At 41.4% G+C, this 27,601-nt stretch overlaps 1 protein-coding gene across 1 annotated transcript; it reads right to left on the bottom strand.

Moving 5' to 3' along the window:
- Positions 1-518: 518 nt before the first annotated feature.
- Positions 519-16,282, bottom strand: VDAC2 (voltage dependent anion channel 2). The gene is made up of 9 exons (XM_074958644.1): positions 16,228-16,282; positions 12,394-12,465; positions 10,589-10,638; positions 7,076-7,228; positions 6,940-6,992; positions 6,165-6,392; positions 4,590-4,740; positions 3,518-3,575; positions 519-639 (listed from the first exon to the last, which is right to left on the bottom strand). Exons 1-9 carry the CDS (start codon positions 16,265-16,267, stop codon positions 548-550), a joined length of 897 nt encoding a protein of 298 aa, XP_074814745.1. The 5' UTR covers positions 16,268-16,282; the 3' UTR covers positions 519-547.
- Positions 16,283-27,601: the final 11,319 nt, after the last annotated feature.

Genomic DNA, 27,601 nt, shown 5'->3' with positions numbered 1-27,601 from the left:
ACTATAACAATTTTATAAGTAAACTAAAGCTCACTGAGCCCTATCAATAGCTAAACTCTTAAAATATTTGGAGGCACAAGTATGTGTGTGTATTTGTTTTATTCATAATTTGAGTTGTCTTGGGATACCAAAAGTATTTCTAATTAAGGTGATTTAACAAAATTGCTGACCTCATTTCAAAACATCCACTGATCCATTTCTCATTCAATGGCAATATCAAAATGTTAAAAGGAACATAAAAACAAACATGCACACAATTGTACAGTTTTCATAAAGGTCTATTTCATTATTTGTGGGTAGCGCATTAAACAGTTAAATACATTTAAATAATGTATAAGTGACTGCACTAATGCAGAATTGATAACTAGATAGGTAACCAATTTAACTAGAAACCAGCTAACAAGTAACTGTCTAAAATACTTTGAATACAGCTCTTGTTCTAGGTCATCCCTCTTGGGGAAAAAAAGCCTGCTGATCACATTGGAAATACATTTTTAAGGCCGAATTCTTCTGATATCCCTTCCTTGCAGCAGTTTCTTCGGCTGTTTCAAGCTTCCAATTCCAGACCAAGACCAAGTTTATGACCTCCAGAATTGATGCTCTTCCCATCTACCAGGGCGGAGAGTGTAAGCTTCACACCTGTAAGATTAAAACAATCCTGTGTTAACACATAATCTGAAAGTGCTAACCATTCTGTCAATCACAAGTCTAAGTTCAATTATACTCTCTTTCCAAGGTAGTAATTCAATAGTAAAGCAAGTTTCTAAAGCAATTTCCACTTACGTACTCAACTCCATTCAGCTTTTAAAATAAAGTTGTACAAAACTAAGCTGAACAACAATTGTAGGTACCAAATGACTATCTGGGGGCATATAAAATGCAACCGCTTCACATGGAACTAAAAAAAAAAAAAAACCACCATGCAAATTCTATTTAAGAAGCACATTTTATATACTGGACTTAGGAGATCATTTATTGACTCAAACTAATATGGAAATGAGCCCTTTCCCACACTGTAGCTCGCACACACAAAAATATGCTATGTATGTGAGATAGCCATTTGGGAAAAGTGCGATGATGGCTTTTCCCCCCCTTAAAGATAGAGGGAGGATTAGAGATACTGCACAAGATGTATTTGCCCAAACAGAACACCAACTGCCATAAACATGAGAAAAAATGTGCAATTTTCAAAATGAAGCTACCTTAATCCTAGCTTTTTAAAGAGCAACCAGTAAAATCAGAGATAAGACCTTTGGAGGAAGACAGTGAAGAACGAAAGAGACCATCTTATTTTCATTTGCATCGACTAAAACTATTCCCCCTAACAGAGAGAAAGAATCTGGAAGTCAAGTATTCTTTTGTCTGAGCCCACAAGGATCTCAGGAGGGAAAGAGGCCAGATTCAGTAAGCTACCGAGTCCCTTCTGACTACCCTAATAAATTCAAATGACGATCCTGTATACTGAAAGTGATTTAGATTTCACTCCTTTCCCCAAAACCTTGATCAGAACAAAGGAATGCTAACACGAATGAGTGGACTTATAACTCTCTCTAATCGGAGATCCAGTAAGCGTTTTGAAGCAAGCCAGAAAAAAAATACATTAAAACCCAAAAACTTTTCAGGCTTTCTTAATGCATCAGAAAGCAGCACACAGGAAAAAGCCCATTTTTTTCAGTCAATTGCAAGTCACCTGTAAGGTTAAAAATCTACAAGAAACCCAAATATTTGGAAATACAACAGTTAAATATTAAGTTATGTCAACTCTGCCCACCGCTTAACAATTCCAACTTCCCTGGTGTACTTCTGCTCCCCCCGCAAGACATAGTGGTGTTTTGGATCACAGATTTAGAAAAAATCCTCCAGCCTGTGCATGCAATATTAACAGCCAATGTACGTATAAAGCTTTCAATTTGTAAGTGTGCCCTACATAGCCCTGGTTTAGAATTGGTTTGATGTCTCCATTGTAGACATGCTGTATCTGTCACATGGATCATGCACTTGCACATAGAACTATAAGGAACCCTCTGTACCAGACAGAATCAGGCCCTGAATAAGGAGTACCAGTTCCTGATTAGGAAAACAGTATGAATGTAGTAAAATTGTTTGCTGAGTAAAGAAGGCACAATCCGGACACAATTAAGAATAAAGCATTCTATTTTTAGTAGTGTCTGATAACACAGTGTTTGTAAACGGATGGATAAAGCAGTCTGAATTTCTCAGGGCATTGATATGGAGCAGACTAAGAGCAGCTCAGCTACCTTTGACTGCATGCATGAAGGGTTTGGAATTTCTCATTAGTTTTTAATTTTAACTAAATTTTCTTGTGCGTTTTTGCAAACTGCAACCTTCCTGAAAGGATATCTATCTTTAAGTTATGCGTACAAAGACTTTTGTCTCGGAATTTCTTTAGTTTTTAAGAGCAGAAAGAGCCATCTCCCTTCTTCTGCCCATATACTTGTCCTAGGATTTCATCCTCCTCCCCCGACAAAAGCAGCAACTGCAATCAGCCAAGGTATACAGCTGAAATTGAGAGGCATTATCTCTTCTTTCAACTGCAAAGATAAGACAGGACTTATTTCCTAATCAGAGAGATGAATCCCCATATGTTTTAATATACTAGCAGTTAATTCCGTTTTCTAAACCAGAAGTTGCTTAGTTTCTGAAACAAAACTATGCTGAATGAGTTCGCTCCACAAGACTGCCCCATCCTGTATATGGTGTTAATGCTATTTGGACAGAAGCCGCTCAACCTAAGTCCAAAAACAGGTCAGGTTTTTCTCATGCAAGTCTGGTCTTAATGGTTTAGTTATTCACCATCATGTTTTATAACCAGAAGTGATTTAAACAAACAGCACAAATGGACAATCACTGAGAACATTGTTACCAAGGTATTAACTGAACACAGATAAACTGTGTTAGCTGGTGATCAGAGGATGTATAGGTTACTGCACTTGCTTAATATCTTCATAATAGTTGTAATGTGAATTAGGTCTTCAAAAAACAAAAAAATATAGTTATTTCACTCTGCTGTAAGAAGTTGATTAATGGATACCAGCCAGATAACTGGACATTTTCTAGGAATGATGGTTAGACCTTCCACGATACTACCAACAAAAATGTTCTGGTTAAATTAAGATTACTAGAGGTTGTTGTCATATCAGCATAACAGCACACTGAAAGTTTGGAACACAGCTGAAATCCATCCTACTGGAAAATAAAATGGAGGACACACTTAGCCTAAATATTTTAGAAGTGCCATTGGATTTAGCCAAGCAGAACTCAAACTCAGTACAAGTTTTAATTTATGGTATGTGAAACTGTTAAAGTACAAGTCAGCTCCAATATAGATTGAAAGGGAGAAAGATGGCAGAGATAGTCATTCTAAAGAGAGGAAAAAGAAGCAATCAATTTTAACTGGCATTGAGTGTATAGATAAATATTTCAACAGCAGTTCCATGCATAACAACAACAAGGAATGCATGATTGCAGCGAAGTGACTCATTTATAGAATATTTACCTGGCCTCAAGGTCTGGGTGTAACCCACTCCAACTAAACTAGAGTTGTTCACTTTTGCCTGCAACAAAATGAAAAGCGGAGTAAAACAGCAATTCCAAAAAACCATGAAAGAATGTTCTTTGCTATAATCCTGTAGTGACTATAATAGCTGTCACCAAGAACAGACACCACAAAACTTAAACCAGTTTATATTTTGCAGTATCTTTGCACTTACTGGATACACCCACCCCACGCAAACCATACACATACACCCTTCTTATCCCAGAGGGAAAATAATATAGTTTGAGTGGGCAGGCAGAAATTCACCTTTCAAACTACATTCCAACACAATCCCTGTTACCTGAAATGTTTGTTTAGAACTGTTCTAGGAAGGGAGCCAATTCACCTTTTTTTTTTTTTTTTTTAATGCTTCTGACATTAACTCTAGCAGAACAAGCCACAACATCTAATGGTATTCGTTGAAGAAACAGGTTTTCATTGATTCACTCAAATCAAGGAATGGCCATTTAGTTTTACTGGGCTAGTACATTTCTATACTAACCATCATTGTAACATTCTCACTCAATAGTATGTTCACCAGCACTAGAAGTTCAGGTTTGCAAGACTCTTATTCTAGATCCAATTACATCTGTTTCACTGACACTACCCACTTCAAAACTGGAGTTAAACTAGAGCAAGCCAAGCTCTATTGTAGATAGGGTGCTGACTGGTATAGCAGAGTTCTCAGCATGGGAACCTGGTGCTGTAATCTGAAAAAGTGTCTGAACCACCTCTCTAGAGTGATTTAATTTAGCGTGTAAGGCACTGAATTGTGTTACTAAAGGCATAGTAAGACGACTTTCCGTAGAAAAAGTAATTCACAGTTACTTTGTTGTATGTAACTAAAGTCACATACTTTACAAGATTTAGTTGTTAACATCTGGGCTATCACAGACCTTTACATTAGTGATACAGAAGAGTAACTGGCATACTTCTTCACCATTCCATATCAATATAGAATGTTTATACTACTATAAAAGATATCCAGTTGTATATTTACACAGAGCAAGAAGAAGCTTAAAGCCATACTTACAGAGATAGAAGCAGTGGAATCCAACTGGTATTTAGCTGCAATGCCAAAACGAGTGCTGTTGCTGCCTGCCGTCCAAGCTAGATTTACAGCAGTATCAAGATTGTCGCTCACTTTCTGGTAAATTGAGCCACCAAATTCTGACCCATCATTGCTGCAAGGTATTTGCAAGTGAAATTAAATTACAGGTTTGTGTGTATATTATATATAAAGTCCTACTCTTACATTTAGCTTTTAAAGTTTTATTCACCTGGGGATATTATTTGTATTTTAAACATGACAATTTATTTTTCCATTATAAGACATTAAAAAGGAGAGCAGATAAATGTAGCTTGCAAGGCAGAATAAGGTATTTTAGCAGAGTCCATGAAAGAAGCTTACTCCAATAATTATATTGCTAAGGGCGATACTAATGTATTCACTTGCACAATTAAGCTCATAAATACCCTAGGTAAAATCCTGGCTCCATTGAGTTCATGGCAAAAAACTCCCTTTAGTTCTGAAACTAATGAAGAGTATGAAATGTGTGATACAGACATGCAAGTTATAAATCGGAGACAAATATTCAGAAGAATCTTGTGATTATTGGAAACGATGTTTCTAAGTAGCATTACGGTTAAGAAAAGGGTCAAAGGACATTTTATTCTAGAAAAGCAATACCATTTTCAAATATTTTAATAAACTTTGAAAGCAGTTCACTACAAGTCTGAACAATCCTGTTTAAAATGTACTCATTATCTTAATTCCCCCTCTTTTCTTTCTTTTTTTTTTTTTTTGGGGGGGGGGGGGGAAGTGTGTGATTTGACTCCAGTGAATACAAGTAAGATGCTTCCTACCCTAACACATAGTGGAACCATACAGATTTAAGTTAACATCACTGAGACATCAGTAATGCACCATTATCACAATCATTCAACCTGAGAATTCTTTTAGGAAAACTGCAAATATACAAAAAACAATTAAGGTAGGACCAGGATAGCTAAAAAGCAGAAGTCAGCAGGAAGGTGAGAAAACACATAAAAACTATATGCTTTCCCATGTATGGTCAGAATTCATAAACTTGAGTGCTTCCTATGTTAAAGTTCCCTTTCAGGCTAAAGAAAAGGGCTTAAGAATCAAAAGCACTGGCAAAGCATATTTATTTAACGATATCATGCCAACTGCTAATAACTATTTCCTGTAAGAGATCACAGGGAACAAGTGTATTATTGTAATGCAATTTTCTCAATTGCAAGGAGGGGTCAAGTACTTCAGTCTACTTTGTAAATACAACACTTCAAGTATTGCTTTCTATACTTTGCAAACTACAATGCATATATTACAGATATTACTTCATGTAACAAAGTAGTTAGAAAACAAGCTATAAACACTAAACTTAGAAAAGAGGTACAGAAGTAATTACTGATCAGGTAAAGAAAATCTCATGTGTTACCCTGGTTAATTTTGTACAAGGTTCTCTCACACAGAGCATATTTGACACTGTATTTCACAAACAAATGCTATTAACTCAGAATTTGAAGCTTATGAATATTCTTACTACAAGCTTCTCAAATACAGTTTTTTTTTTTTAATACTCACACGTTAGTATGCAGTTGGAAGTCTCCAGTTTTGTAACCCACAGAGAAGTTATTCCTTGTCAGCTTCGATTTGGCACTATCAAAAGTCATCTGATAACCAGCAAGCCAGCCCTCGTAACCAACGACAGCTGAGCCATGGATTGCAGGTCCAGCAAAATCAAAGTCAACATCACAACCAAGATTTACGCATTCACGTTTATAAGAGGACTTAATTTTGCCACTTTTCTTCCTGAAGCAAAGAAATTATTTTTTAAAAAGGCTTCATCCTCTATCAGTCTAATTTTTACTAACTTAACCTGCAGTAGGCACACAAAGGTCATTAGAGAACAGGTGTCAAGTCTGGGCAAGACATAACTGACCAGTTATGGAACCAAAATGCAACAGCCCATTAGAAAGCTGCAGAAAAAACAGGGATTATACATTTGAAGAAACTTCTTTACTTCCTTATCCCACCCCAATCTCCCATAACATATTCTCTTATATTTGTGCAAGCAGAGCCCTGACTACTATTCTAACAAATCCAATTCTCTCATTAGGGTGCCAACTATCTTGTTAAGGAGCAAAACATTTTGCTTCAGTGTCCCAAGGAGCCACATTCAAATGTAAGAGCCTGGGTTAACAGCAGTAGTTTTGAGCCACCAATTTCAAGCCCTATATATACACTCTTCATTCACATAGTTATATTAACTTATTAAATATTCATTTGACCTTTACATGCAAAGTTATTCCCCTAAACATGCCAAAAAGTACTCTCTTAACAAAAACAAAACTCTTACCCCGTGTTTGGTGAGAAGGTTGTGTCAAACGTCAGCTTCAAACCTTTGGCAATCTAATTAGGGGAACAAAAGCTATTAGCTCAGATCTACTGGTTAAGTGAAAAAATTAAATGTAAGTAGTACATCAATCTGTTACCTGGTCTTCAATCGCAATTTCTGTTCCCAGAGTATTGTCTGTGTTCCATTTTTCTGTGAAAGTCAGACCATACTCAGCCCATTTGTATTTGGTCTCCAAGCTCCCATTCACTTTCCCCGTGTCTGTGTTTGATGAACCAGCTGTTGTAAATTCCTAATAAGACAGTATAGGTTATTCCTGAGTTGCACACATCCCAGGAAGTCTCACATCATAAAGGTCTTTTTTAACTTAAAAAAACAAACTAAACCATGTACACAACCATAAGGTAGCATTGTCCTGTTCAGCCAGTTTGAGTTATACCCAACCCCCTTTTGTAACAACTTGCTAAAAAGGATCTTCTAGATTTTCAAACTTAACCAGGAAATAGCAGTGTGCACTGACACTGCACAGTTCAAAAATGTAAAACCCAATTCCAAGGCAAGGAAGTCCATTGTGCTATAAGCAACTGAACTATACTGTTCAGTGTAGTTCATGCTTTACACCTCTTTCTGAGGCAATTTATTTCAAGACATTGTTTCCTTAAAAAGCAGAAAAAAATATTACAAGTACAGAGGTGAGTATGGTGCTCATATTACTGAAGGGATTAATACAGAGGTGGGCAAACTACGGCCCACATCCGGCCCGCGGGACCATCCTGCCCAGCCCTTGAGCTCCCGGCCAGGGAGGCAAGCCCCTGTTCCCTCCCCTTCCCACCTCCCAGGCTTTCCAGTAAGCCAGTCCTGCCACTCTGAGTCGAGGGATGGGGAGCAGGGGGTGGTTTGATAGGCACGGGAGTCCTGGGGGGCCTGTCAGGGGACAGTTGGATGGGTTGGAGGTTGGGGGGAAGGGGGGCGGTCAGGGGACAGGGAACAGTTGGATGGGGCAGAGGTTCGGGGCGGGGGGGGCGGGGGGGGAGGAGTCAGATAGGTGTGGGAGTCCCAGGGAGCCTGTCAGGGGTTTGGGGTGTGGATAAGGGTTGGGGCAGTCAGGGGACAGGGGGGTTGGATAGGGGGTGGGGTCTCAGAGGGGCGGTTAATGGCTAGGGGTCCTGAGAGGAGGCAATCAGGGAACAAGGAGCAGGGGGGGTTGGGTGGGTAGGAGGTTCTGAGGGGGGCAGTCAGGGCATGGGAAGTGCGAGGGGGCCAGCCTGTTTGGGGAGGCACAGCCTTCCCTACCCATACAGTTTTGCAACCCCGATGTGGCCCTCAGGCCAAAAAGTTTGCCCACCCCTGAATTAATATCACTATTAGAGCCAGGCACAGTGCAGACAGCATCCCAGACAACTCTGCCAACATGCTGTAATCCTCATATAATACTATCATTGTTCCAATCTTTAGTGCCCAAACAAAGACTATCATGCTACAATTGTGGGATGGCTCTACATATACATTTTAAATAAATAAATATTCAAGGACTAGAAGAAGAAATTTTATAGCTGCAATCAAGAAATGATTTGAACGTAAGTCTCTAGATGAAAGGGGAGCACTAGTCCATTGGTTCTTAATTAGGGATTTTAATAGCCACACTAGTGAGTCAGGACTCCCAAGTAAAAATATAATTACATAGGGAGACTGCCTATGTTTGAGACTGTGACATTAACTGATAGTAAGTTTATTAACAGACTTCCATTCCTTACACAGAATTATATTTTTTAGATTCGGGACTCTCAGTGGGTAACTGTTACACTAAAAGTTATTTAAAAATAAACATTGCACTTATTTATATTACAAACAGCACCTTAGTTATTAAAATTGAAGGTTATAAACACTGGTTGCCTCTCACTATTTATGCTCTTTACTTTTTGCATCTCTCTTCTTGGAGAATGGAAAGACTAGTCAATATCCACCAAATTTTGAAAATCTAAAAATAAACATGGGCACAAGGCTGAAGTACTTGGCTAGCAACTGCTTCAGGGAATATTTGTTAAATAGTCTTTCCACTGCAATTTTATTAATGATATGGAAAAATTTCTGATGGTCTTTGATTAAAAAAAAAAAATTACAAATCTAAGTCCAAATTTTGGCCCAAGATATGCCTGGCTGTGGGGTTTATCTATATGGTGCAGCAATGCACACTAGATGGGTGTGAATTCTAAAGCACACCAACATGTTGCACACTAACTGGCCCAGGTAGACCCTGGTAGGGCATATGTATTAGGGAACTTTTATTGCATGGCAGCAGGGTCTATCTGGACCAGTTAATATGCAACACAATGTGCTGTAGAATTCATATCCCTTTAGTGTGCACTACTGCACCATGTAGACAAGTCCTGTTTTCCCCTACACCCATTACAGTTAGCTATCCACTCCTTAAGGTGCCATATGCATTTACTGCTACTAGAGGGAGCATTAGTTTTATGAGAAGAGTATGTTTAAACCAAACATTTACCAAACCAACCAAACATTTCTGGAGTATTGTATCAATCTCACCATACACTGAAGGACTATCTAGATATTCCTGTAGATGAAGGATGTATACGAATGCCAAAATTTGTTGCTAAAGATTTACCTTAGCTACGACAACAAACTTAAAATTGATTAAATGAGGTAGCTTTATATGAAAAATTAACTTTGACTGAACGATGTTTACTTGCAGCATATTATTTAGCCACTAGATGTCTGTGCAAAACACAGAGTTCCAGACATGGTAGCAGTCCCTAGTAAACAAGGGTAGAAAAAGTTGGAATTCAAGTTATGAAGAAGCCCGTTGCCTGTAGTGGTCAGCTTTTTCTTTAAGGAATACCTACTGTTTAAGGCAGGCTGATATTCCATAAATCAAGGTAAAGGCTGAAGACTATTCGTGATAAATACCTTATGCCTTATCTACACTTAAGAGGGTTTGCCAGTATATCTATACCAGGAGAGCACGGGGGGGGGGGGGGGGGAGCACACTTCTTCTGCTGGTACAGCTTGAACCTGTTCTCCCAAAGGAATAAATTTGTACCAGACAAAGGACTTCTTCTGCTGATATAGCTATCTATCCTAAGGCTTTTCCCAGCATAGCTATGTTAATCAAGGATGCAACACTGGTGTTAATACACCCCAAAATGGTATTCGCCTTTTTCACAGCTGCATCTCATTGTTGACTCAATTTGTGATTCACTATAACTCCCAAATCCTTTTCAGCCGTACTACCAGGGTCTTGAGAGATTTACATTGAGCACAAACAGAAGCAAAGAATATTCAAAGAAAGCTAAATTAAATTTCTGTATGGTCGGATATCAATTTTACGTTTAAAAATCGTTCTGCTATTCGTTCATTTTTACGCACAAAATGAGTGACAGTCAAAATATACCCTGCTTAGCAACTTTACAAAGACAAAAGAACAACTACTTCTGACTACTACGTGTCAGCATACATGGTAATGTGATTTATGTTTGGAGCTGCAGATCTCTATGACCCTCTGAAGTGTACTGTGCAGCAAACACCTATCAAAGGATTCTGTCAACTAGCTAACTTTGTCCATAAAAGTTCCCTTTAAAAAGCAGGAAAATTAGAGCACATTAACCAAAAATGCTTTGAATTTAAAACTCACCACCCCACTTGCTGACTTTGTTTTCACGTCCAGTTTCACCAGCCCAAAACCTTAAGAAGAAGTCGAAGTTATTACAGTGTACTTTTTAAAGTGTGTGCATTTTTCTAAGCAAAACTAAAAAGAAAAAAAATACTTCAGCCATTGACCAGAGCAGTATAAATCCTATGGACCTTGAAACATCTGTAGTCAGTGTTGAATTGAGTAGTTTTCTCTCAAACTTTAAAGTGAAAAAAGGAATAGCAAAGGCCTGTTGATTGTACACCAATGACTACTAGGGAATATTTTCTCAGTTAACTAAATGAAAGTTTTTTGTTTCCATCTACTCCACAAATTCAGCTCTGCCTCTCAAAGGCAACCTGCGTCCTTTCTGACTTTTATGCAGCCACCAGTAAAATATTCTGCAATCAGAATTTAGTTTGAAGTTTTCTGGTTCACATATCAGCATTAGAATACAGTTCATTCTATAGCACTGCTGAGCCAAGAGAGCTAACAAAGGTTAGGACTCAAATAAGCTAGGAAATACAGTTCCAAATATGCAAAGGGAGTAAATTTAAGAAGGTGCCATTTTTATATTGTCACCCTTCTGGCAATTAGCTGTACTTTATATTATATTAAGCAAATAATTTGATTTATGTTTTTTTTTTTTTTTCCAGAAATATTGTAGCCTCTACTTCTTTGCCACTGTAAGGTTGCTTCCTATCGTAGTTATCTAGCCAAGTCCAATTACATGTCCCAAGAAACAGGTTTCTAAGCTACAGTCTAACAGACCTAAAGTTTCTATATTTGATATTACAGTAGCACCTGGAAGCCACAGCCAAGACTAGGGTCTCATAGTGCTGTATGTTGTCCAAATCCAAAAGTAAAAAAAAAAAAAAAACTGAAGAGGTTACAGTCTAAATAAGAGTGTGAGGAAAGAGAGATGATATAAGCAGAAGACTGGGAACTGAAACACAGATTATGGCCCCAATCCTGCAATAAACTCTGACAGACTTCTGTGCTCTGCACAACCCCAGTGAAGTCTATGAGGTTCCAGGGATCTGCCTAGCAGGAGCTCATTGCAGGACTCTGACCCGCAATGTGATCCCCAAGATCACACAGGCATTTTAATACCAGAAAGTCATGATGCTTTAACTATACCTGCTTTAAGCAGCACAACCCCACAAGTGTGAATGCAGTTATACAAGCACAAAAACTACTTTACACTGTACAGCTATTCCAATATAGCACAGGAAACCACCACCAATATATGGCACCTTTACGTCATAACAACTGTGTTCGCCCTAGGGATTCATCAATATAATGTTTTTTTTTTTAAATACAGATATAGTTAAAGTCCCATACCTAGCCAACAATTATTCCAGTATAACTTTCAAGTGTAGACCAGGCCATAGGAGCTGGGACTTGAACCTCAGTTCTTGATTCCTAGTCAACTGTCTTAACTACAAGACCACACCTTCCTCCGTAGAGTACTACTATAAAATCCATTCCTTCCTTGTTGTTTACATCCTTCAGATATTTACATACTGGTTTCCCCATCTATTAACTTCTAATTAGCCAGTGTGTGTGTCTAATTTCTCTTCAACTCAGTCCCACAAGGTCTCTAACCATTCCGCTGCTCTTGTATGAACTCCCTCCAATTTAATAAAATCCATTAGTTTATCCCAGTGTATACAAGCACACACAAATTAATATTCCAGAACGTGTGTAAATTAAAAATGTTAGCTTTATGTGCTTCAGCAAAGTGACATTTCTTTATATGGCATGGTGTGTGTGTGTGTGTGTTATTTTTTAAGTATTATTCCTACCATAGCCTTTGTTGAAGATATCTCTGGCAGATTTGCCAAGATCTGCATATGATGGAGGGATTGCCATTGGAGCTGGAAAGATAGAGATAACAGGTATATTAATATTGAAACATATCATATAAAGATAAACGATCTTTAGTTCTAAACCCACTATGTCTTCCAACAAGAACTCATATATAGGACAATTAACAATAGATGGCTCGTACTGCTTTAGTTTATGATACACCTACAGATTTTCATAGAAATAATACTGACTATTTCAAAGTGGCATGGGTTTACCAAGGTGTAGCATGTTCCTCCCCATGTAGATTCCAACATGGATTTCCCAATGTTTAGTTAAAAAGTGAAATGCTCCATATTTCAGAAATTACAAAAGCTTTCAGAGGAGAAAGATGCCATTCCAAACTCGGAGATGGGAAAGTTGTAGGAAATTGCAATGAAATCAACAGACTCTCTATACTAATCAGGATTCCCATGAGATATTTTTGTTAAGACCCCACAGGATTCCCCCCCCCTTTTTTTGAAAGGAAACATGCTGGATTGTGTATCTAGTTTGCATCTACACATAGCCTTGTGTTTTAATACCAGATATCTAACTCAAGGAGAGACATTCAAAAACACTAATAAAGTTATTAAATTCAACAACTGTTTGATAAGCTTTATAGAAACCCTACACAACCTATACTCGTCAGCTATAAAATATTTGGCTTCTTTGTTGCAAACACCATGTCACTTCTATCATAATTTTTAGATATTGGTCCAACCTCTCGCTTCTTCATGCTGGCAAGAGTTGGGAGCAGTGCAGAGGGAATGTGATCAGGTCTTGCTGAAGAAGGAACACACCATGTTGCTCTGAAGCAACTTCTGTAACAGAAGCTAGGTTGATGGGATCTAAGTGGAGGTCCCCCAAACCAATGAAAGGTATCAGAAAAGTGAAAGTCAAATAAAGGCTTCTCTTGGGGAAAACATGCAGGCTTAAGCCTTTATAAGCCAGTTGGGGAGGGACTGAGGTGAGGTCAAATGGGTGGAGAAGCACAATAAATTTCTGATAGGACTTCTCTCTGGCTCGGAGCCTTAGGCAGGTTGGGGTGCCTAGAACACTTGTGGTTACTACTCACTCCTTTCAGACACCCAGGACCACCCAACTCATGTTGGCCTTCAGGATTATCTTTCACTGCCCATTCAACAATTCATCACAATGCAAAGCTGTTATCTCCTTCAATGGGAGCTTTCCCATAAACTTCAACCAGAAAAGGGACACTGTCATTTTGAAATCTAGGGTCACATTTTCATATCGGAAGTGTTCGTATATCCCATCTCCCATGGGGAAGTGCCAAAAACAAAAAGGGAAACTACACAGGGGAAACAGAGAAACTGACTAGAAAAGAAGTGCAGTCAAAGCACAAAGTATGCAAACAAAGTTCTCTAATCTCATTCAGTTGTAGTAGTGATCTTGTGTTACAAATTAATAGATAAAATTTTAGACACGTAATTTTTAAGTTCATGGTATCTAATGAAGAACTAACACACAGCTGCTTCCAATATTCCACCTGTTTGCCTCCTTGTTGAGTAAAGTGTACAAAGGAATTTACATTTTTACTAATCTGTATGCCAGAACATTCAATTCCTCCATTCTGTTTTGTAGAGGGGGGCACTAAATTGTATTTCATTAGGTTTCAAAGACTAACATCTTATTGAGGTGACCAGGACAGCTCACACTTCATTTTTTTTAAAAGGGGTAAATCAAGTCCTGCAGAAGACAATGGGAATTCCACAATGTTGATTTCTGGAAATCTCTGCAAGTCTTAAAGCACATGGGATCAAAGCAAGGTTCAAGCACTCACACTTTTTCAGAATGTTGCTTTGTAATTTTTAAGTACCAGAAATTGCTACTGTAAAGAGAAAACTCAATATTCAGGAACAAGTAACAGTTACGATAATACTTTGTTTTGGGACTTAACATTGCCTTTCTAGGGTGCTAGTAATTATGTCATGTGTACCTGTGCAACTAAATCTCATTTTAGTAGGTTCACCTATAGTCCAGCTATCCCTTAGATAAGTGTTCTAGGCCAGCTTATTATTCTGCAAATTAGTTGTATGTCCTGGATGTGGAATAAACTAGGTATTGCATTGAGGCATTCCTTTCTACCTGCCCTTTTAAAAAAGTCATTAATATTTATAGATTAAACAGCAGATCACATACATACAGAAGAATGTTTTAACAGCTCATTTGAAATTGCTTTGATTAAACAAGTTACAAATAATAGACAACTTAAATATAGTTTTAAAAAGCTGCCATAGCAGACTAGTTACCACCTTAAAGAAAGTTAGAAAATGTTTCAATTGTTTAGAAATGAACAGCTGTTGTTCCGATTGAGCTATACAAACAATAAAGGAAATGTTGCTATTTTCCATCCTACTGTGCAGCCAGACTTACAACAGCAGCTCTTGTTCGCATTTACCATTTTAAAATAAAGCTAGAAAGTGTTCAGCCACATATTTTGGGGCTTTCTTCCAAACCACCAACACCCAAGAAAAAGCTACGTCTGATTTCATTTTTATAGTAACCTTCAGCATCAAAACATTTTGGCAGTGATAAAGTAAATAAGCCTTTTGTTTTTGTGTAGTACAACTTAAATTCAAAACGACAGTCTCATACTCTGGTAGCAGATTTACGCTAAACAATGCAGATGCCATGGAAAGTTATTAGAGGAGGTAGCAAAAAATTTATAAAATTGCAACTTAGAAAGATACTAATAAAATTATAATGCTAATTCAATTACGGTAACAAACATTTGGGTTGGTACATATAAGTTGTTAAATATTTGTTACATGTCCTACCTGCAAATAAAAGGTGACTATAATTGCATGAATACCACCATGAAGATTGGCCTTATGTCTTAAAATGCAATCTAACCTGCAGGCCTGTAATTTTTAGTCTTATGTTAGTATAGATCAAATGAGGGACCAATAGTTAACATGTGTCCTTGATGCTTTTATAACTATCTTTCCTGTAATGCTACCTTCAATGAAAGAATAATGCTAAGCCCTGTCTGTCATCAACTCTCTACTTCCCTACCCTCCATTCCAATTAACAAAACCAACCCAAGTGAAGTCAATATTTTTCAATCCAGTCTCGAACTGTCAGTTTCTTTTACTAAAAATTAATATTACCCAGGTAGATTTTAAACATTACACTTATAAATCCTAGACACTTATGAACTGTAAGTTTATGAGGAGAAATCGACTATTTGAACAATCTTGTTCCTGATTGTGACTGATGCAAGTGGCAGCTCCACCCTGATCTCTGGCTTCAAGCTATCCCTTTTTCCTTGTGCATTCCTGGAAACATGGGATCAACTGTTGCTCCCAAAAAAGCCAAATTAAATTTTTCCCTTTACCAAAGAAGGAAGATAACTGGTGATTTAACCATCACATAAGAAAATACTATTAACCTACCCTAAAGAAATACAATTAGTGTACAGTGTTACCACAGTACACCTTTCCCTCAAGGTATTCTGTCTAACTCCTTCACACCCTCATATTAAAGACACCTTGAGAAATTCTTAGAGAACAGATGCAAATTTTAAAGTCTCAGACAATAGATCGCATTTTTAGACAGATAGAAACTGTCTTGACACCAACTTTAGGAAGCCTCGATTTTATTCTAAAAGGGTGGTCCTGTAGAGGATGGATGCCCTTTTGAGGAGAATGCTGGGCTGATGTTAGCCCTCTGGGTTCGGGATTCATCGGCCCTTTCCGATCTTATACAGCTACTAACCTTACCACAACGTTTTTTAGCTACAGTCTTGCTTCAACTCTTTCCCTACTTACGTCTCGGAGGCGGAGGGATACATGGTGGAGGATAAGTCATAGCTAGGCCAATCTAATGAATCTACAAAGAGGGGGGAAAAACCAACATTGAAGGATGAGTGATGCCTCTCTAAACACACATGCGGAGGCCGCGGGGGCCAGACTGCCCCGCGACGGACCGGGGAAGAAACGCCCTGGCAGGGAACGGGCTCCCCCCGCAAAGGCCCACAGCCAGACACGCCGCGGCTGCAAGGTGAACGCGGCCATTTTAGGACGCCGCCGGCCGGCCCGCCCGGCCCTTTCGTGGCCCTGCTCTGAACTAGCATCGCAGCCGCCCTTTCTCCCCCATGTACCCGGCCAGGGCCCCAGCCCGGGCTCCCAGGCAAGTGGCCCACTACCCTGCATGGCAAAGCGGGACAGGGCTCGATCCCGGGGAGGGACCAGAGGGGCGCGGGCTGGCCGGCCCCCCACTCACACAGCCCTCCCGCCCCGCGACCCCAGCCCCGAGGCGGGGCCGGCCCCATCACCTGGCCGGCGGGGCTGTCCGAGGGGAGCCGGGCGGGTCTCGCCGTGAGGAGGCCTCGCTGGCTGCGGCCGCTCGAAGTGGAGGACGAAGTGAAGGAGACACCGACTTGTCGACCCGCCCGCCGCCGCCGCCGCGCAGGACCCCAACGAGCCGGGGCCGGCCCACCAACCGCCTGCCCCGTCGCGGCCCCCGCCTCGGCCAACACCTCACCCTCAGCTGGGACACACCGACCTCACCTCCGGGATAAAGCTGGGAGCCCGGCGGCGGAGGGCTAAGAGGGTAGGAGACCGCCGCCGAGCAGGCACTGCGAAAGCAACCCCAGGCACGAAGGGGGTCCTTTGGGCCGGGCGGGGGCGGGGCCTGCAGGGGCAGAGGAGAGCAGGCGGGGGGAGGGGCGAGAAGGACGGGGGCTACTGAGGGGAGGGGACGGGACGGGGAGAGGCGAGGAGGCTTTAGTTTAGAGGGCTGGTGCTGGCAGGAAGCAGTAGGGGAAATACTCAGAGACGGGGGCTGGGGCAGAGGCAGAGAAGGGGGCAGGAGGCGATGCTTGCGAGGAGGAGGGGAGCTGTAGGTGGGAATGGATATTGAATACTGTGCGACCATATCCCCATCTCCTCTCTCACGCTCTTGGGATGGGGAAACCATTTTTGGTAGAAATGAGAAGTGGTGGGGGGGAAGAGTTGGGGTAATCGAACAACCCTTACTAACGTGCATCACAGCTGCAAGGTTTCCCAGAATAAGGGCAAGGAGAAATAAGGCACAGGTCTTTGAAAGCATGCATGTGCCCTGTTGTCTCCCCCATATTGATGTGCTGTTGGGGGTGCATTTTTTTAAATCCACACTGTTTTCTAAGGCTGTCTACACTACCACTTGTATTGCTCAGTGGTGTGAATATCCCACCCCCTTACCGACATAAGCGCTAGTGTGTGCACAGCACTTCTCCCACCGATATAGCTACCGCCGCTTGTTGGGGGTGGTTTAATTATGTCAACTGGACAGCTTTCTCCAATCAGCATAGAGAGATCGTACAGTAGCACAGGTGCATCGGTACAGCTGAGCTGCTGTAAGCTCTCTAGTGTATACATAGCCTTAGTCTCCAGCTCCTTTGTTTCTGATAAGTCAGTTTGCAATAATGCAGCAATAAAGACATAGCAGAAGACTTCAACATCTGGTGGAAAGAAAGTGTGGATGTGACGTGAGGGTTGTACTCAAAATGACTGGTTCAGAGGTGATTGTATGTATGGTAGAGAAAACATCAGAGGACGTATGAAAAATACAAGAGCTGCCTGCCTACACTCAGCAAATATCCATATTGGGGAAATAATTCCCATTCAAAATACTGTTATACACTAGAAATGGTGCAGATGTGCTGCGGTAGTATAGACACTACAGAGATGGAAGCGGTTCTTTTGTTATTGTAGTAAATTCACATCCGGGAGGTGGTAGCTAGGTGATGGAAGAATTCTTCTGTCGATTAGTGCTGTCCACACTGGGGCTTAGGTCAACTTAACTGTGTTTCTCTGGAGTGAATTTTTTCACTCCCCTGAGCTACATAGCTAGATCAACCTAACTTTGTAGAGTAGACCAGCCCTGAGCAGGGAATCTAGAGTCAGTTTTAACTCACCAAAACAAGAGGCCTTTGCTGTGTCTTGCATGCTACAGGCCATAGGACCATATGATCTAAGTTTAAGACATGGTGACAAACGTATTCCTATTTAGATAATCAAATGAAGCCAGCATCCAGCCCCCCGCTGCGCAGTTTCAGGGAGATGGGAAAAAAGGTAACTGTGCCATTATGGTGCTATTTTTGGAAGTGCATGTGATCAGATTGGCTACTTGTGTCTGAAAAACAGGAAATTGTTGGACTTGGTTTCAGGGTCTGTCCTTGTTTCTAATTTACTACACGCATAAAAAAGCCTCTGTGTTTTATGCTGCTTTCCTAACTCCTGCATATGGTAGCAACATAAAGGTACCACTAGGCTGCTAAGCAAATGAAACTGACATGTGCCTCAAGGATTGCACTCTCACCCCACACCTGGTTCATTGCCACCCTTTCGTTTCAACTGTCCCTGGTGCACAAATTCTCCCCACCACAGTTTCCAAAGCCTTTTTGTGCACACTTCCCTAACCCTGACACCCCACCAAAACCATCCCATGCTGCCCTCCTTCCCTGCTAGTGTGGTCCTGGCTTTTCCACTTTGAAAATGTGGGCACCCTATACATAATGTGTGAACATAAAAATAACAAAGCAACTTTCCTTTGTTTCTAAAATACATATTGACTAGGATTCCTCCCCTACAACTAGTGCTACTGAATACCGTGGTCTAAGCTGCTAAAAAGCGTCAGTCAAGTCACTGGCACCAAAAGCCAGGAAACGTCTCTTCTTACAGTGCTCATCTGACCACAGAAGAGGTCCCTTTCTAAGAACAGAAAGCAAAGCTAGACTGAGTGTCACATGACTGTTCTGCAGCAGTCAATCATGTCCTCTGACAAACCCCACAGCAGAAATTGCTTAGTCACCAGTACAATATTTGTCCTGGGCTAAGGAACAGTCTGTATGGCATAGCTGGTTCTAAATTCCTATTCTCCTCTAATAGTATTGCCTTTTTAATTTTTGGGGACACAAAATGAGGTCCCACAAGACAGTATAATTGATTCACTATTATATGATACAGTGGTTAATAATTTATCAGAATATATGGCACTAAAGTAATATTCTGGATTATGGAAAAGAAAGTAGTTTAGGAGCCGGGTCCGATATATTCCTGTTTGGTATCCATAAACGATGTGCAGAGTTGAACAGCTGAATACAGTTTTCAGGTTCAGCATAAATACATTCACGCTGGAGGACCCAATAAGCTAATACATTTAAATAAAGAAGATGAGCATGTTACAGGAGACAGCCTATTAGTGAGTTAATACCAAATACACAGACCAAAGGAGTGAACAACAATTGGAGAGAGAGAGCGATGGGAGGAGGAAATCAGTGTATTGGAACATTCATTAGAAAGGAGTAGATGTCTTGTTAATTACAAAATGGATTGTGGCATAAATTATATAAATAGTCCATTATTTAAAGCCACAAGTCCACTACTTAAAGAAATAATCAGCCATTATGAACAAACCTCTAATCCACCGACCTGAAATCAGGCTTTTTAAAAAAAAAAGTTTTAGTTATGATTTGGTTTTATTTTTAGAAATTAGAGACTGTAAGAAATAACTGCCCCACCCATAGGAAATGGTGGTGAATTACTGCTCTTTCAGGAACAACATAAAGACCAAAGCTGAAGCAAGACTGCACCTGCTTCCCCTTTGTGTCCGCATTCTATTAAGGGTATAAAAAACATGCATTCATCCCTCAGTTCCTCTCTAGCTACAGACACATCCCTTAAGCCAGTGGTTCTCAAACTTTTGTACTGGTGACCCCTTTCACATAGCAAGTGCAACCCCTCTTATAAATATATAAAAAAAGTGTTTTTAATTTAACACCATTATGAATGCTGGAGGCAAAGTGGGGTTTGAGATGGAGGCTGACAGCTTGTGACCCCCCCATGTAACAACCTTGCAACCCCCCTGAGGGGTCCCAACCCCCAGTTTGAGAACTCCTGCCTTAAGCCTTCAAAATATTGTGGAAGGAGGATCACCGTGGATCTGCAGAGATGATGTATTTGGAAAACAAAGGTTACTATGGGAGGTAACTTCCTATCCCTTCATAACATTGTCTGACCAAGATCTTAGCCGTTGTCACAACCACCCCCCTATATCCTTCTCTCTAAATTGGCTTTTCTCCACTGTCTGCATCATTCAGCCAGCTCCTCCAGCCCATATTTCTTAACCAACACCACTTTGTATGGATCCAGGCACCAGTCTGTCAGAATGCATGTGTCTGATGTCAGTGAACACTGCATGGGGTTGGTTGAGAGTGATTGTAAAGTTGTCATGCAAATTTACCAGCTCATGGAAAAACTCTATTGACCCATTACCATGATGAGCTTGAAGAATATTAAAAAGTGATGTACTTGCCCATTAAAGAAAAAGAAAGCAAGTGGGTAGAATTCATATGTATTTCCATCAAACAGCTTGGGTAAGCTGGCGATAGGGCTGAACACACATATCAATAATTTAAAGCTAAAAAAGTCAGAACTTTGCAGACACCACTTACTGAGTGTTAGAAACCCATGAAATGCAGACTTGAGGACAAACTAAAAAGAAAAGCCAAGCATAACAATGCGGCTAGAGTACTCAAACTGCCAGAACTCTGATAAGGACACCCTGAATTGTCCCAGTTTAACTAACTGTGTGATTTTGAACCAATTTCATGAAACTAGTGCAAAAAGTATCCATTCCTATTTCAGTTTAATCCAGGCTTCTTTCCGTTTCATTTAAATCAGTTAGGAACAGGAATAAATAAAACCCAAAAAAGTCACTCATAATCTAAAAACACTAAAGCAGAACGTCCACACAGGGCATTGCACCAGTTTAAATAAACCTGCACCAATGCACATGTAGGGAAAGGCTATGCTCAGAATAGCGCCAGTGGTTGGTAATCGTGGGACCAGGAGGAAGATGGTTCAGGGATTCCAACTGGGGAACTAGAATGGCTACAGGAGTCACCAACGCTAGGGGAGACCCGAAGCACTTTGAAATTGTATAGGTATACTGGAGGAAGCATAGGTGCCCTTTGCATTATAGAATCATTGGGGCCGAAGGAAGCTGGACTCCCTCTGCTTATACTAGGCTTTATAAAGGGCACCATCACTGCTGTGGTGGCTGCAGGGTCCCATTTATTCACACGTATACAGTCAATCCCAAAACTCCTTAGTCTTTCACAAACAATAAGAAAATAAAAAGGGCAGAGAAAGAATTCTGTTGCGAGAGAGAGAGAGCGCGCGCTTAGGAACCTAAGGGATGGGAACAGTAGCCAACCGAGGACACATGAGTGAGCTTGTACTTACCTTTACTTTTGTGTTTTTCTTTGCTTGATGAATCCTTTCTCTTCTCTTTCTTTTTTCTTTTTGGTGGGGTTTCCATCTCCCTTGAGGTTTTTCCCTGTGCCTCAGGGAATAAGTCCCGTTCTAAAATAGGTAAACACTGCTATGCTTTAACTCCTGCACCAGTCTGTTTTACTAAGGCTTTAGGGTGGCTAAATTGGTGGGACTTTATCCCTTGTAGGAGGAGCTATTGTAGAGTCTTTTAGGGGGAGGGATATTTTGACTTTTCTGCTTTAAAAGGGAGTAAGAGATTCTGTTAAAAGCACAATCTACGAACATTCAAATGACTGACTGTTAATAAAAATATAACTGCCCTTGCAAATCTAAGGCTCATAGGAAAGTTGGTTCAAATAAAGAGCCCAGTTTCCCTAATTCACTGAAATGGAGTAATGAAATCTGAGTGATGTAAAAAATGTGTAAAGCAGTTTGCACCTGAAATGGCAGTCAGTGAGTAAAAGTATTAATTCCTGCAATATTGTTAGTGTTTTTTTTCTCTCTCTCATTTCTATTTGAATTCTATGCAGCACTAATCATACTCAGGCTTTACAAACAGTCACTAATTAATCCACACATCACCCTCTTGAGATAATAGCATCCCCATTTTACAGACAGGGAAAACTGAAGAAGAGAACTTAAGTACTTTCTCCAAGGCCACAGAGAGGATTGTTATGACAAGCAGGGCTGGAACTTGGGATTTCCAGACTTCCAGTCCTGTGTTTAGACCACATCTCATCATCTGTTACTATTTTTTCTATTATATTTTTGGATACTATTTATAAGGTATTTATTTTCCGTGCCAATGGATCCAAGTGCACAGGGGATAGCAGTTTGATTTATATCAAGTAGACGTGCTAATGGCTTCTAATTGAGGTGCAACTAACATTTAAGAGCAAGGTTCTGGAATATGTCCCCCAATTAACAAGTGAGGGAAAATGTGGTATGAGTACGCTTTTGGGACCTGAGACCACTGAAAGGCTAGATAGAGAAGGGCCACATAAGGAGGAATAATCTTCTGGCCTACTGAGGTAAGTCTTTCATAAACTTCCTAGCATGTGAGGAAAGGCAGAATTTTCTATTTTACTGGTAGAATCACTGATTATGATGTGAGGGTTAACACTTCCTTTTCCCTACTACATGCCTATGCAGGGTGCTGCTTTAAAGGGCTTGAAACTTCAACAAGCCTTGCCCCTACTTTATACTATGCTAAAGGCCTGTAAAGGGTTAATTTTGAGGCAGCTCCCCTACATGGAATAGTATTTGAATGAATGGCTTTCACTTGACTATATTCATCCCAGCTGCCCACCTAGTTACTACACTTACTCTCCTACTAGCTAGTGGTTTCCACCTGAAAGACTACTAGGGCACGTTGGCCCCAGCCTTACAAATACAGAGGCATGTAATTTTACTCATGTGAGTTCTATTGGTTTTGATGAGACTATTCCCAGGAGTAGAGTTACAAATGTGTGTCAGTGTTTGCAGGGTTGAGGCACTGGAATCTAAGGGAGTTAGGGAGGGCTCTCCCCAAATCCCATAGTATTCGGAGGAGAAAAATGAAGTTTTTCAGGTTCTCTCTTGCATGTTTATTTGATTCAGTTGTGTTACTGTGGATGTTTTTACATCAGGAGGAAGTCTATACACAACCCCTAGACTAGAGACTCTAATGAAACCTGCACACAGCTCAGAGAGGGTGGCGGTTATGACTCTAGTTCAAAACATTTCCTTTTCATCAATAGGTTTAAGTCCCTGGCATTGTGTGAAAAATAATGGGTGCATAACAAAAATTGAAGGGATACCTGTGAAGATTTACATCCTGAGCTTGCAAACACTTACATATGCAGTGTTACACATGAGAGAGGTCCCACTGAACTGTGTGTTGCCAGATGAGTGCTGTTGTTTGTAAGCTTCTGGGGGTGCCTTAAATACATCACCCTTAAATCAGGCTACCACATATTGTATCGGAACAAAGGATGGTGCATCACAGCACTCTTGCACCCCACCCAGGGAGATGATTCTAGAATTTACTACATCAAGCAGAAGCCATAAAATTGGTCTCAGAAGTTTCAGACTTTTCAAGAAGTTTTTTCAGACCTTTTTCCAGAAAGTTGTAAGAGGACACCTGCCTCAGACAAACTCCATGGGCTAAATGAATCCGTAATAGAACTCCAATGAAATTCCACCATAGCTGAATAAGCCTCCACGTGTTTTACTTACTGAGGTGATCTGCAGCATAGTAGCATACAAATACAATTGCCTCTGCCAAATGGATTTCTGGTCCTTTGTTTTGGAGCTTGATCCAGCCAGATGCATAGTCCTGCAAGATGTTGAATGTTCTTGTGATAAACATTCCCATTGAAATCAGGAGATGTTGGGGGTGCTCTGCACCTTGCGAAACTAAGATAAGGTTCCCGGATCCTACAGCAGGGCTTGTCATGGCTGGAAATGCTGCAAGAAAGCTTTATGTGATAAACTGGTTTAGACAAGGATTTTAGCCTGTTAAAATTAAGTTTAGACACTAAGAAGCATGTTATACTTTTATTTATATGTAATAATTTGTTTCCATTGTTATCCTTACTCAGTATCTCTTAAGTCTTAATCTTTTTCAGTGAACTTATGATTGTTTCCCTATAACTCCATGGTGGGGTGGTATAAAGGACCTGATTCTGAGTTGTCCCAGTCAAGCTGTGTGTATACTATTCCCTTGGGGTTAGCGAACCTGGTAGTTACTGTGAGTGTGCAGTGACAGAGGCTGGACACTACTGGACGACTGTTCAGAGTTGCTCAGGAACTGCAGGACACCAAATGTTAACCTGCAAGGCAAAGTAAAGGCAGGTAGAAAGCTGAGGCGATTGTTTGGGTGGCTAAGAGACTGGGAGTTTCAGGGGGCTGACTCCCAGTTTAGCACCAGCAAGTCTCTATCTTGCTGAGGCAGGAGGTAACACACTGACTCACAGTCCTGGGGACTCCAAGAAAGTGACCACTAGGACAATACAATTTATAAGTACAGGAAATCAAGGACCAACAGATAAGAATAAATAATGTTTTATTTCCAGAAAGGCAGGGCTGAAAGACAGAGAGAGAGAGAGAAAATGGCAGAAAACAGGGACAAAAGGAAAAAAAGCAGGGGAATCAGGGAAAAAATTAAATGAGTAACTGTCCAATAACCCAGAAATAATTAAATACTTCCTCCCTTCATTACTCAAAATCCCACAACTCAGGAATGACAAGAATGGTCCCTAGAGTGTCCCACAGGCCATAGCTGAAGAGTGGAGGTGGAGGTCTGTCAGGGTTCCCTCCCCACTCTGAACTCTAGGGTACAGATGTGGGGACCCGCATGAAAGACCCCTAAACTTATTTCTACCAGCTTAGGTTAAAAACTTCCCCAAGGCACAAATTCTTCCTTGTCCTTGGACAGTATTGCTGCCACCACCAAGTTAGTTAGACAAAGATTCAGGAAAAGGACCACTTGGAGTTCCTGTTTCCCCAAAATATCCCCCCAAGCCCCTTCACCCCCTTTCCTGGGGAGGCTTTAGAATAATATACCAACCAAACAGGTAAACAAAGACCAGACCCTTGGGTTTTTAGGACACTAAAAACCCATCAGGTTCTTAAAAACAGAATTTTATTTTAAAGAAAAAAGTAAAAGAAGCACCTCTGTAAAATCAGGATGGAAGGTAATTTTACAGGGTAATAAGATTTAAAACACAGAGGATTCCCCTCTAGGTAAAACTTTTTAAAGTTACAAAAAACAGGAATAAACCTCCCTCTTACCATAGGGAAAATTCACAAGCTAAAACAAAAGATAATCTAATGCATTTCCTTGCTATTACTTACAATTTGTAATCTTAGATGCTTATTTCAGGTAGGGTTTTAGGAGATGTGTTTTTCCTGCCCTGGTCTCTCTCTGTCCTGGAGAGAACAACAAAGAGAGCACAAAACAAAACCTCCCCGCACAGATTTGAAAGGATCTTCTTCTCTTATTGGTCCTTTTGGTCAGGTGCCAACCAGGTTATTTGAGCTTCTTAACCCCTTACAGGTAAAGGAGGGATTTTATGCTACCCATAGCTGTATGCTTTTTCCCCGGGGTAAGGTTAGGGACCGCGGATGTTAGGGTGGAAGCTGAGCAAGGGGAGTTCCAGGTTCAATGACTGGAAGCAGTGTTAGAAAAATCAGACATGAGGAGATCATGTCCAGGTTGAAGAACAAACTATTTATTGTTGTTTACAGATGTCTGATGCCTCTGGGGGGGTCCTGGGACCAGCTTCATAACAACAGAAAAGAGGCTGCTCACCCACAGTTACAACTGCCATCTGACTCCCCCAAAACCTGTGGCCAACCTCCCTGAGAGCCTTTCCCTCTTGGTTACCACCGTTACCCACCACCAGCTCCTTTCCCCCACCCTGCAGAGTCTTGGAGCTAACAACTCAAAAACCCTTCAGTTCGGCCAACCAGGGCCATGGCCTCTGGAAGGGGAAACCCTCCCACTCTGTTGCCGTGTCAGGTCTGGGCCTTTCTACATACAAACAGGAGAACTTCCTGCAAAGTCCATCTCCATACCCCAGGGGTCAAGCTGTGCTTATTTCCGCATGGGACTGAGACCTAGCTGTCCCCTTTCTCCCAAACAAAATTTTAGGTATCTGCACCAGGTTCTGATGCTAAGAACTATGCTGTAACAGTCAGTACCTACAGATAGTATGCAGCTGCACATTTCCACAACACAGCATGGCTTGCTCCAATTTAATTCCAGTTTTGATGTAGGCTGTGTCAGTGTAACAGATGTCATGCAGTCTGGAATAAGAGTCTTGCAAACCTTCTAATGCACATACTATTGACTGAGGCTTAGTTTAAACTACAAAGTTTTGCTGTCATAGCCATGATGACTAGGAGTGTAAAAAAAAAAAAACCCCACATCCCCTAGCCAACATAGGTATGCTGGCAAAACACCTAGTGTAGATGCAACTATGCTGACAAAAGGAGCACTCTCTTGGCTTAGCTAATGTCATTCAGGAAGGCAGCATGACTATTCCAGCAGAACTCCTGTTGACTTACTCTGTCTCTCCACTGGGGGGCTCTGCCAGAATAGCTATACCAGCAAAGGCTGTGTAGTGTAGACGAGCGTTTTTCAAACTTCGGGTCGCGACCCAGTACTGGGTCGCGGCAGGTCAGGCATTGGGTCGCTCTAGTCAGCACTGCCGACTGGGATGTTAAAAGTCCCATTGGCGGTGCTGCCCACTTAAGGCAGGCTAGTGCCTACCTGCTCCGACACCACGCTGCGCCCTGTAAGCAGCCAGCAGCGGGTCCGACTTCTAGGCAGGGAGGCCACGGGGCTCCATGCGCTGCCCCCACCCCGAGCACCGGCTCCAGGTGGGGCGGTGCCTGCACGCAAGAGTCGCGCAAAGCTACTTGCACGCCTCCGTCTAGGAGCTGGACTGCTGCTGGCTGCTTCTGGGGTGCAGCGCGGTCCACGGTGCCAGGACAGGCAGGAAGCCTGCCTCTGCACCCCGGCTGCGCTGCTGACCGGGAGCCGCGGGAGGTAAGTCCGCACCCCAACCCCATGCCCCAATCCCCTGCCCCAGCCCTGAGCTGCCCCCAAACCCGGAACACCTTCCTGCATCCCAAACCCATCATCCCCGGCCCCAGCCCAGAGCCTGCACCCCCCAGCTCAGAGCCCTGACCCCCTCCTGCACCCTAACCCCCTGCCCCAGTCCAGAGACCCTCCCACACCCTGAACCCCTCATTCCTGGACGTAGCCCTCACCCCAACCCTGAGCCCCTCTCACACCCCAAACCCCTCATCCCCAGCTCCATTGGGTCACAGGCATCAACAATTTTTTTCAACTGCATCCCCAGAAAAAAAGTTTTAAAACACTGGTGTAGACAAG

The sequence above is a fragment of the Natator depressus genome, chromosome 7 (genome assembly GCF_965152275.1).
Source record: "Natator depressus isolate rNatDep1 chromosome 7, rNatDep2.hap1, whole genome shotgun sequence".
NCBI lineage: Eukaryota > Metazoa > Chordata > Testudines > Cheloniidae > Natator > Natator depressus.
Note: the sequence above shows the minus strand (reverse complement) of the source record. Positions and strands in the feature narration are given on the sequence as shown.

Coding starts and splice junctions, on each gene's coding strand:
- VDAC2 (XM_074958644.1), bottom strand. CDS start 16,267: ATGACTTATCCTCCACCATGTATCCCTCCGCCTCCGAGAC. Junction 12,466..16,227: donor TATCCCTCCGCCTCCGAGAC/GTAAGTAGGGAA, acceptor CTATCTTTCCAG/CTCCAATGGCAATCCCTCCA. Junction 3,576..4,589: donor ATTCCACTGCTTCTATCTCT/GTAAGTATGGCT, acceptor ATTTTGTTGCAG/GCAAAAGTGAACAACTCTAG.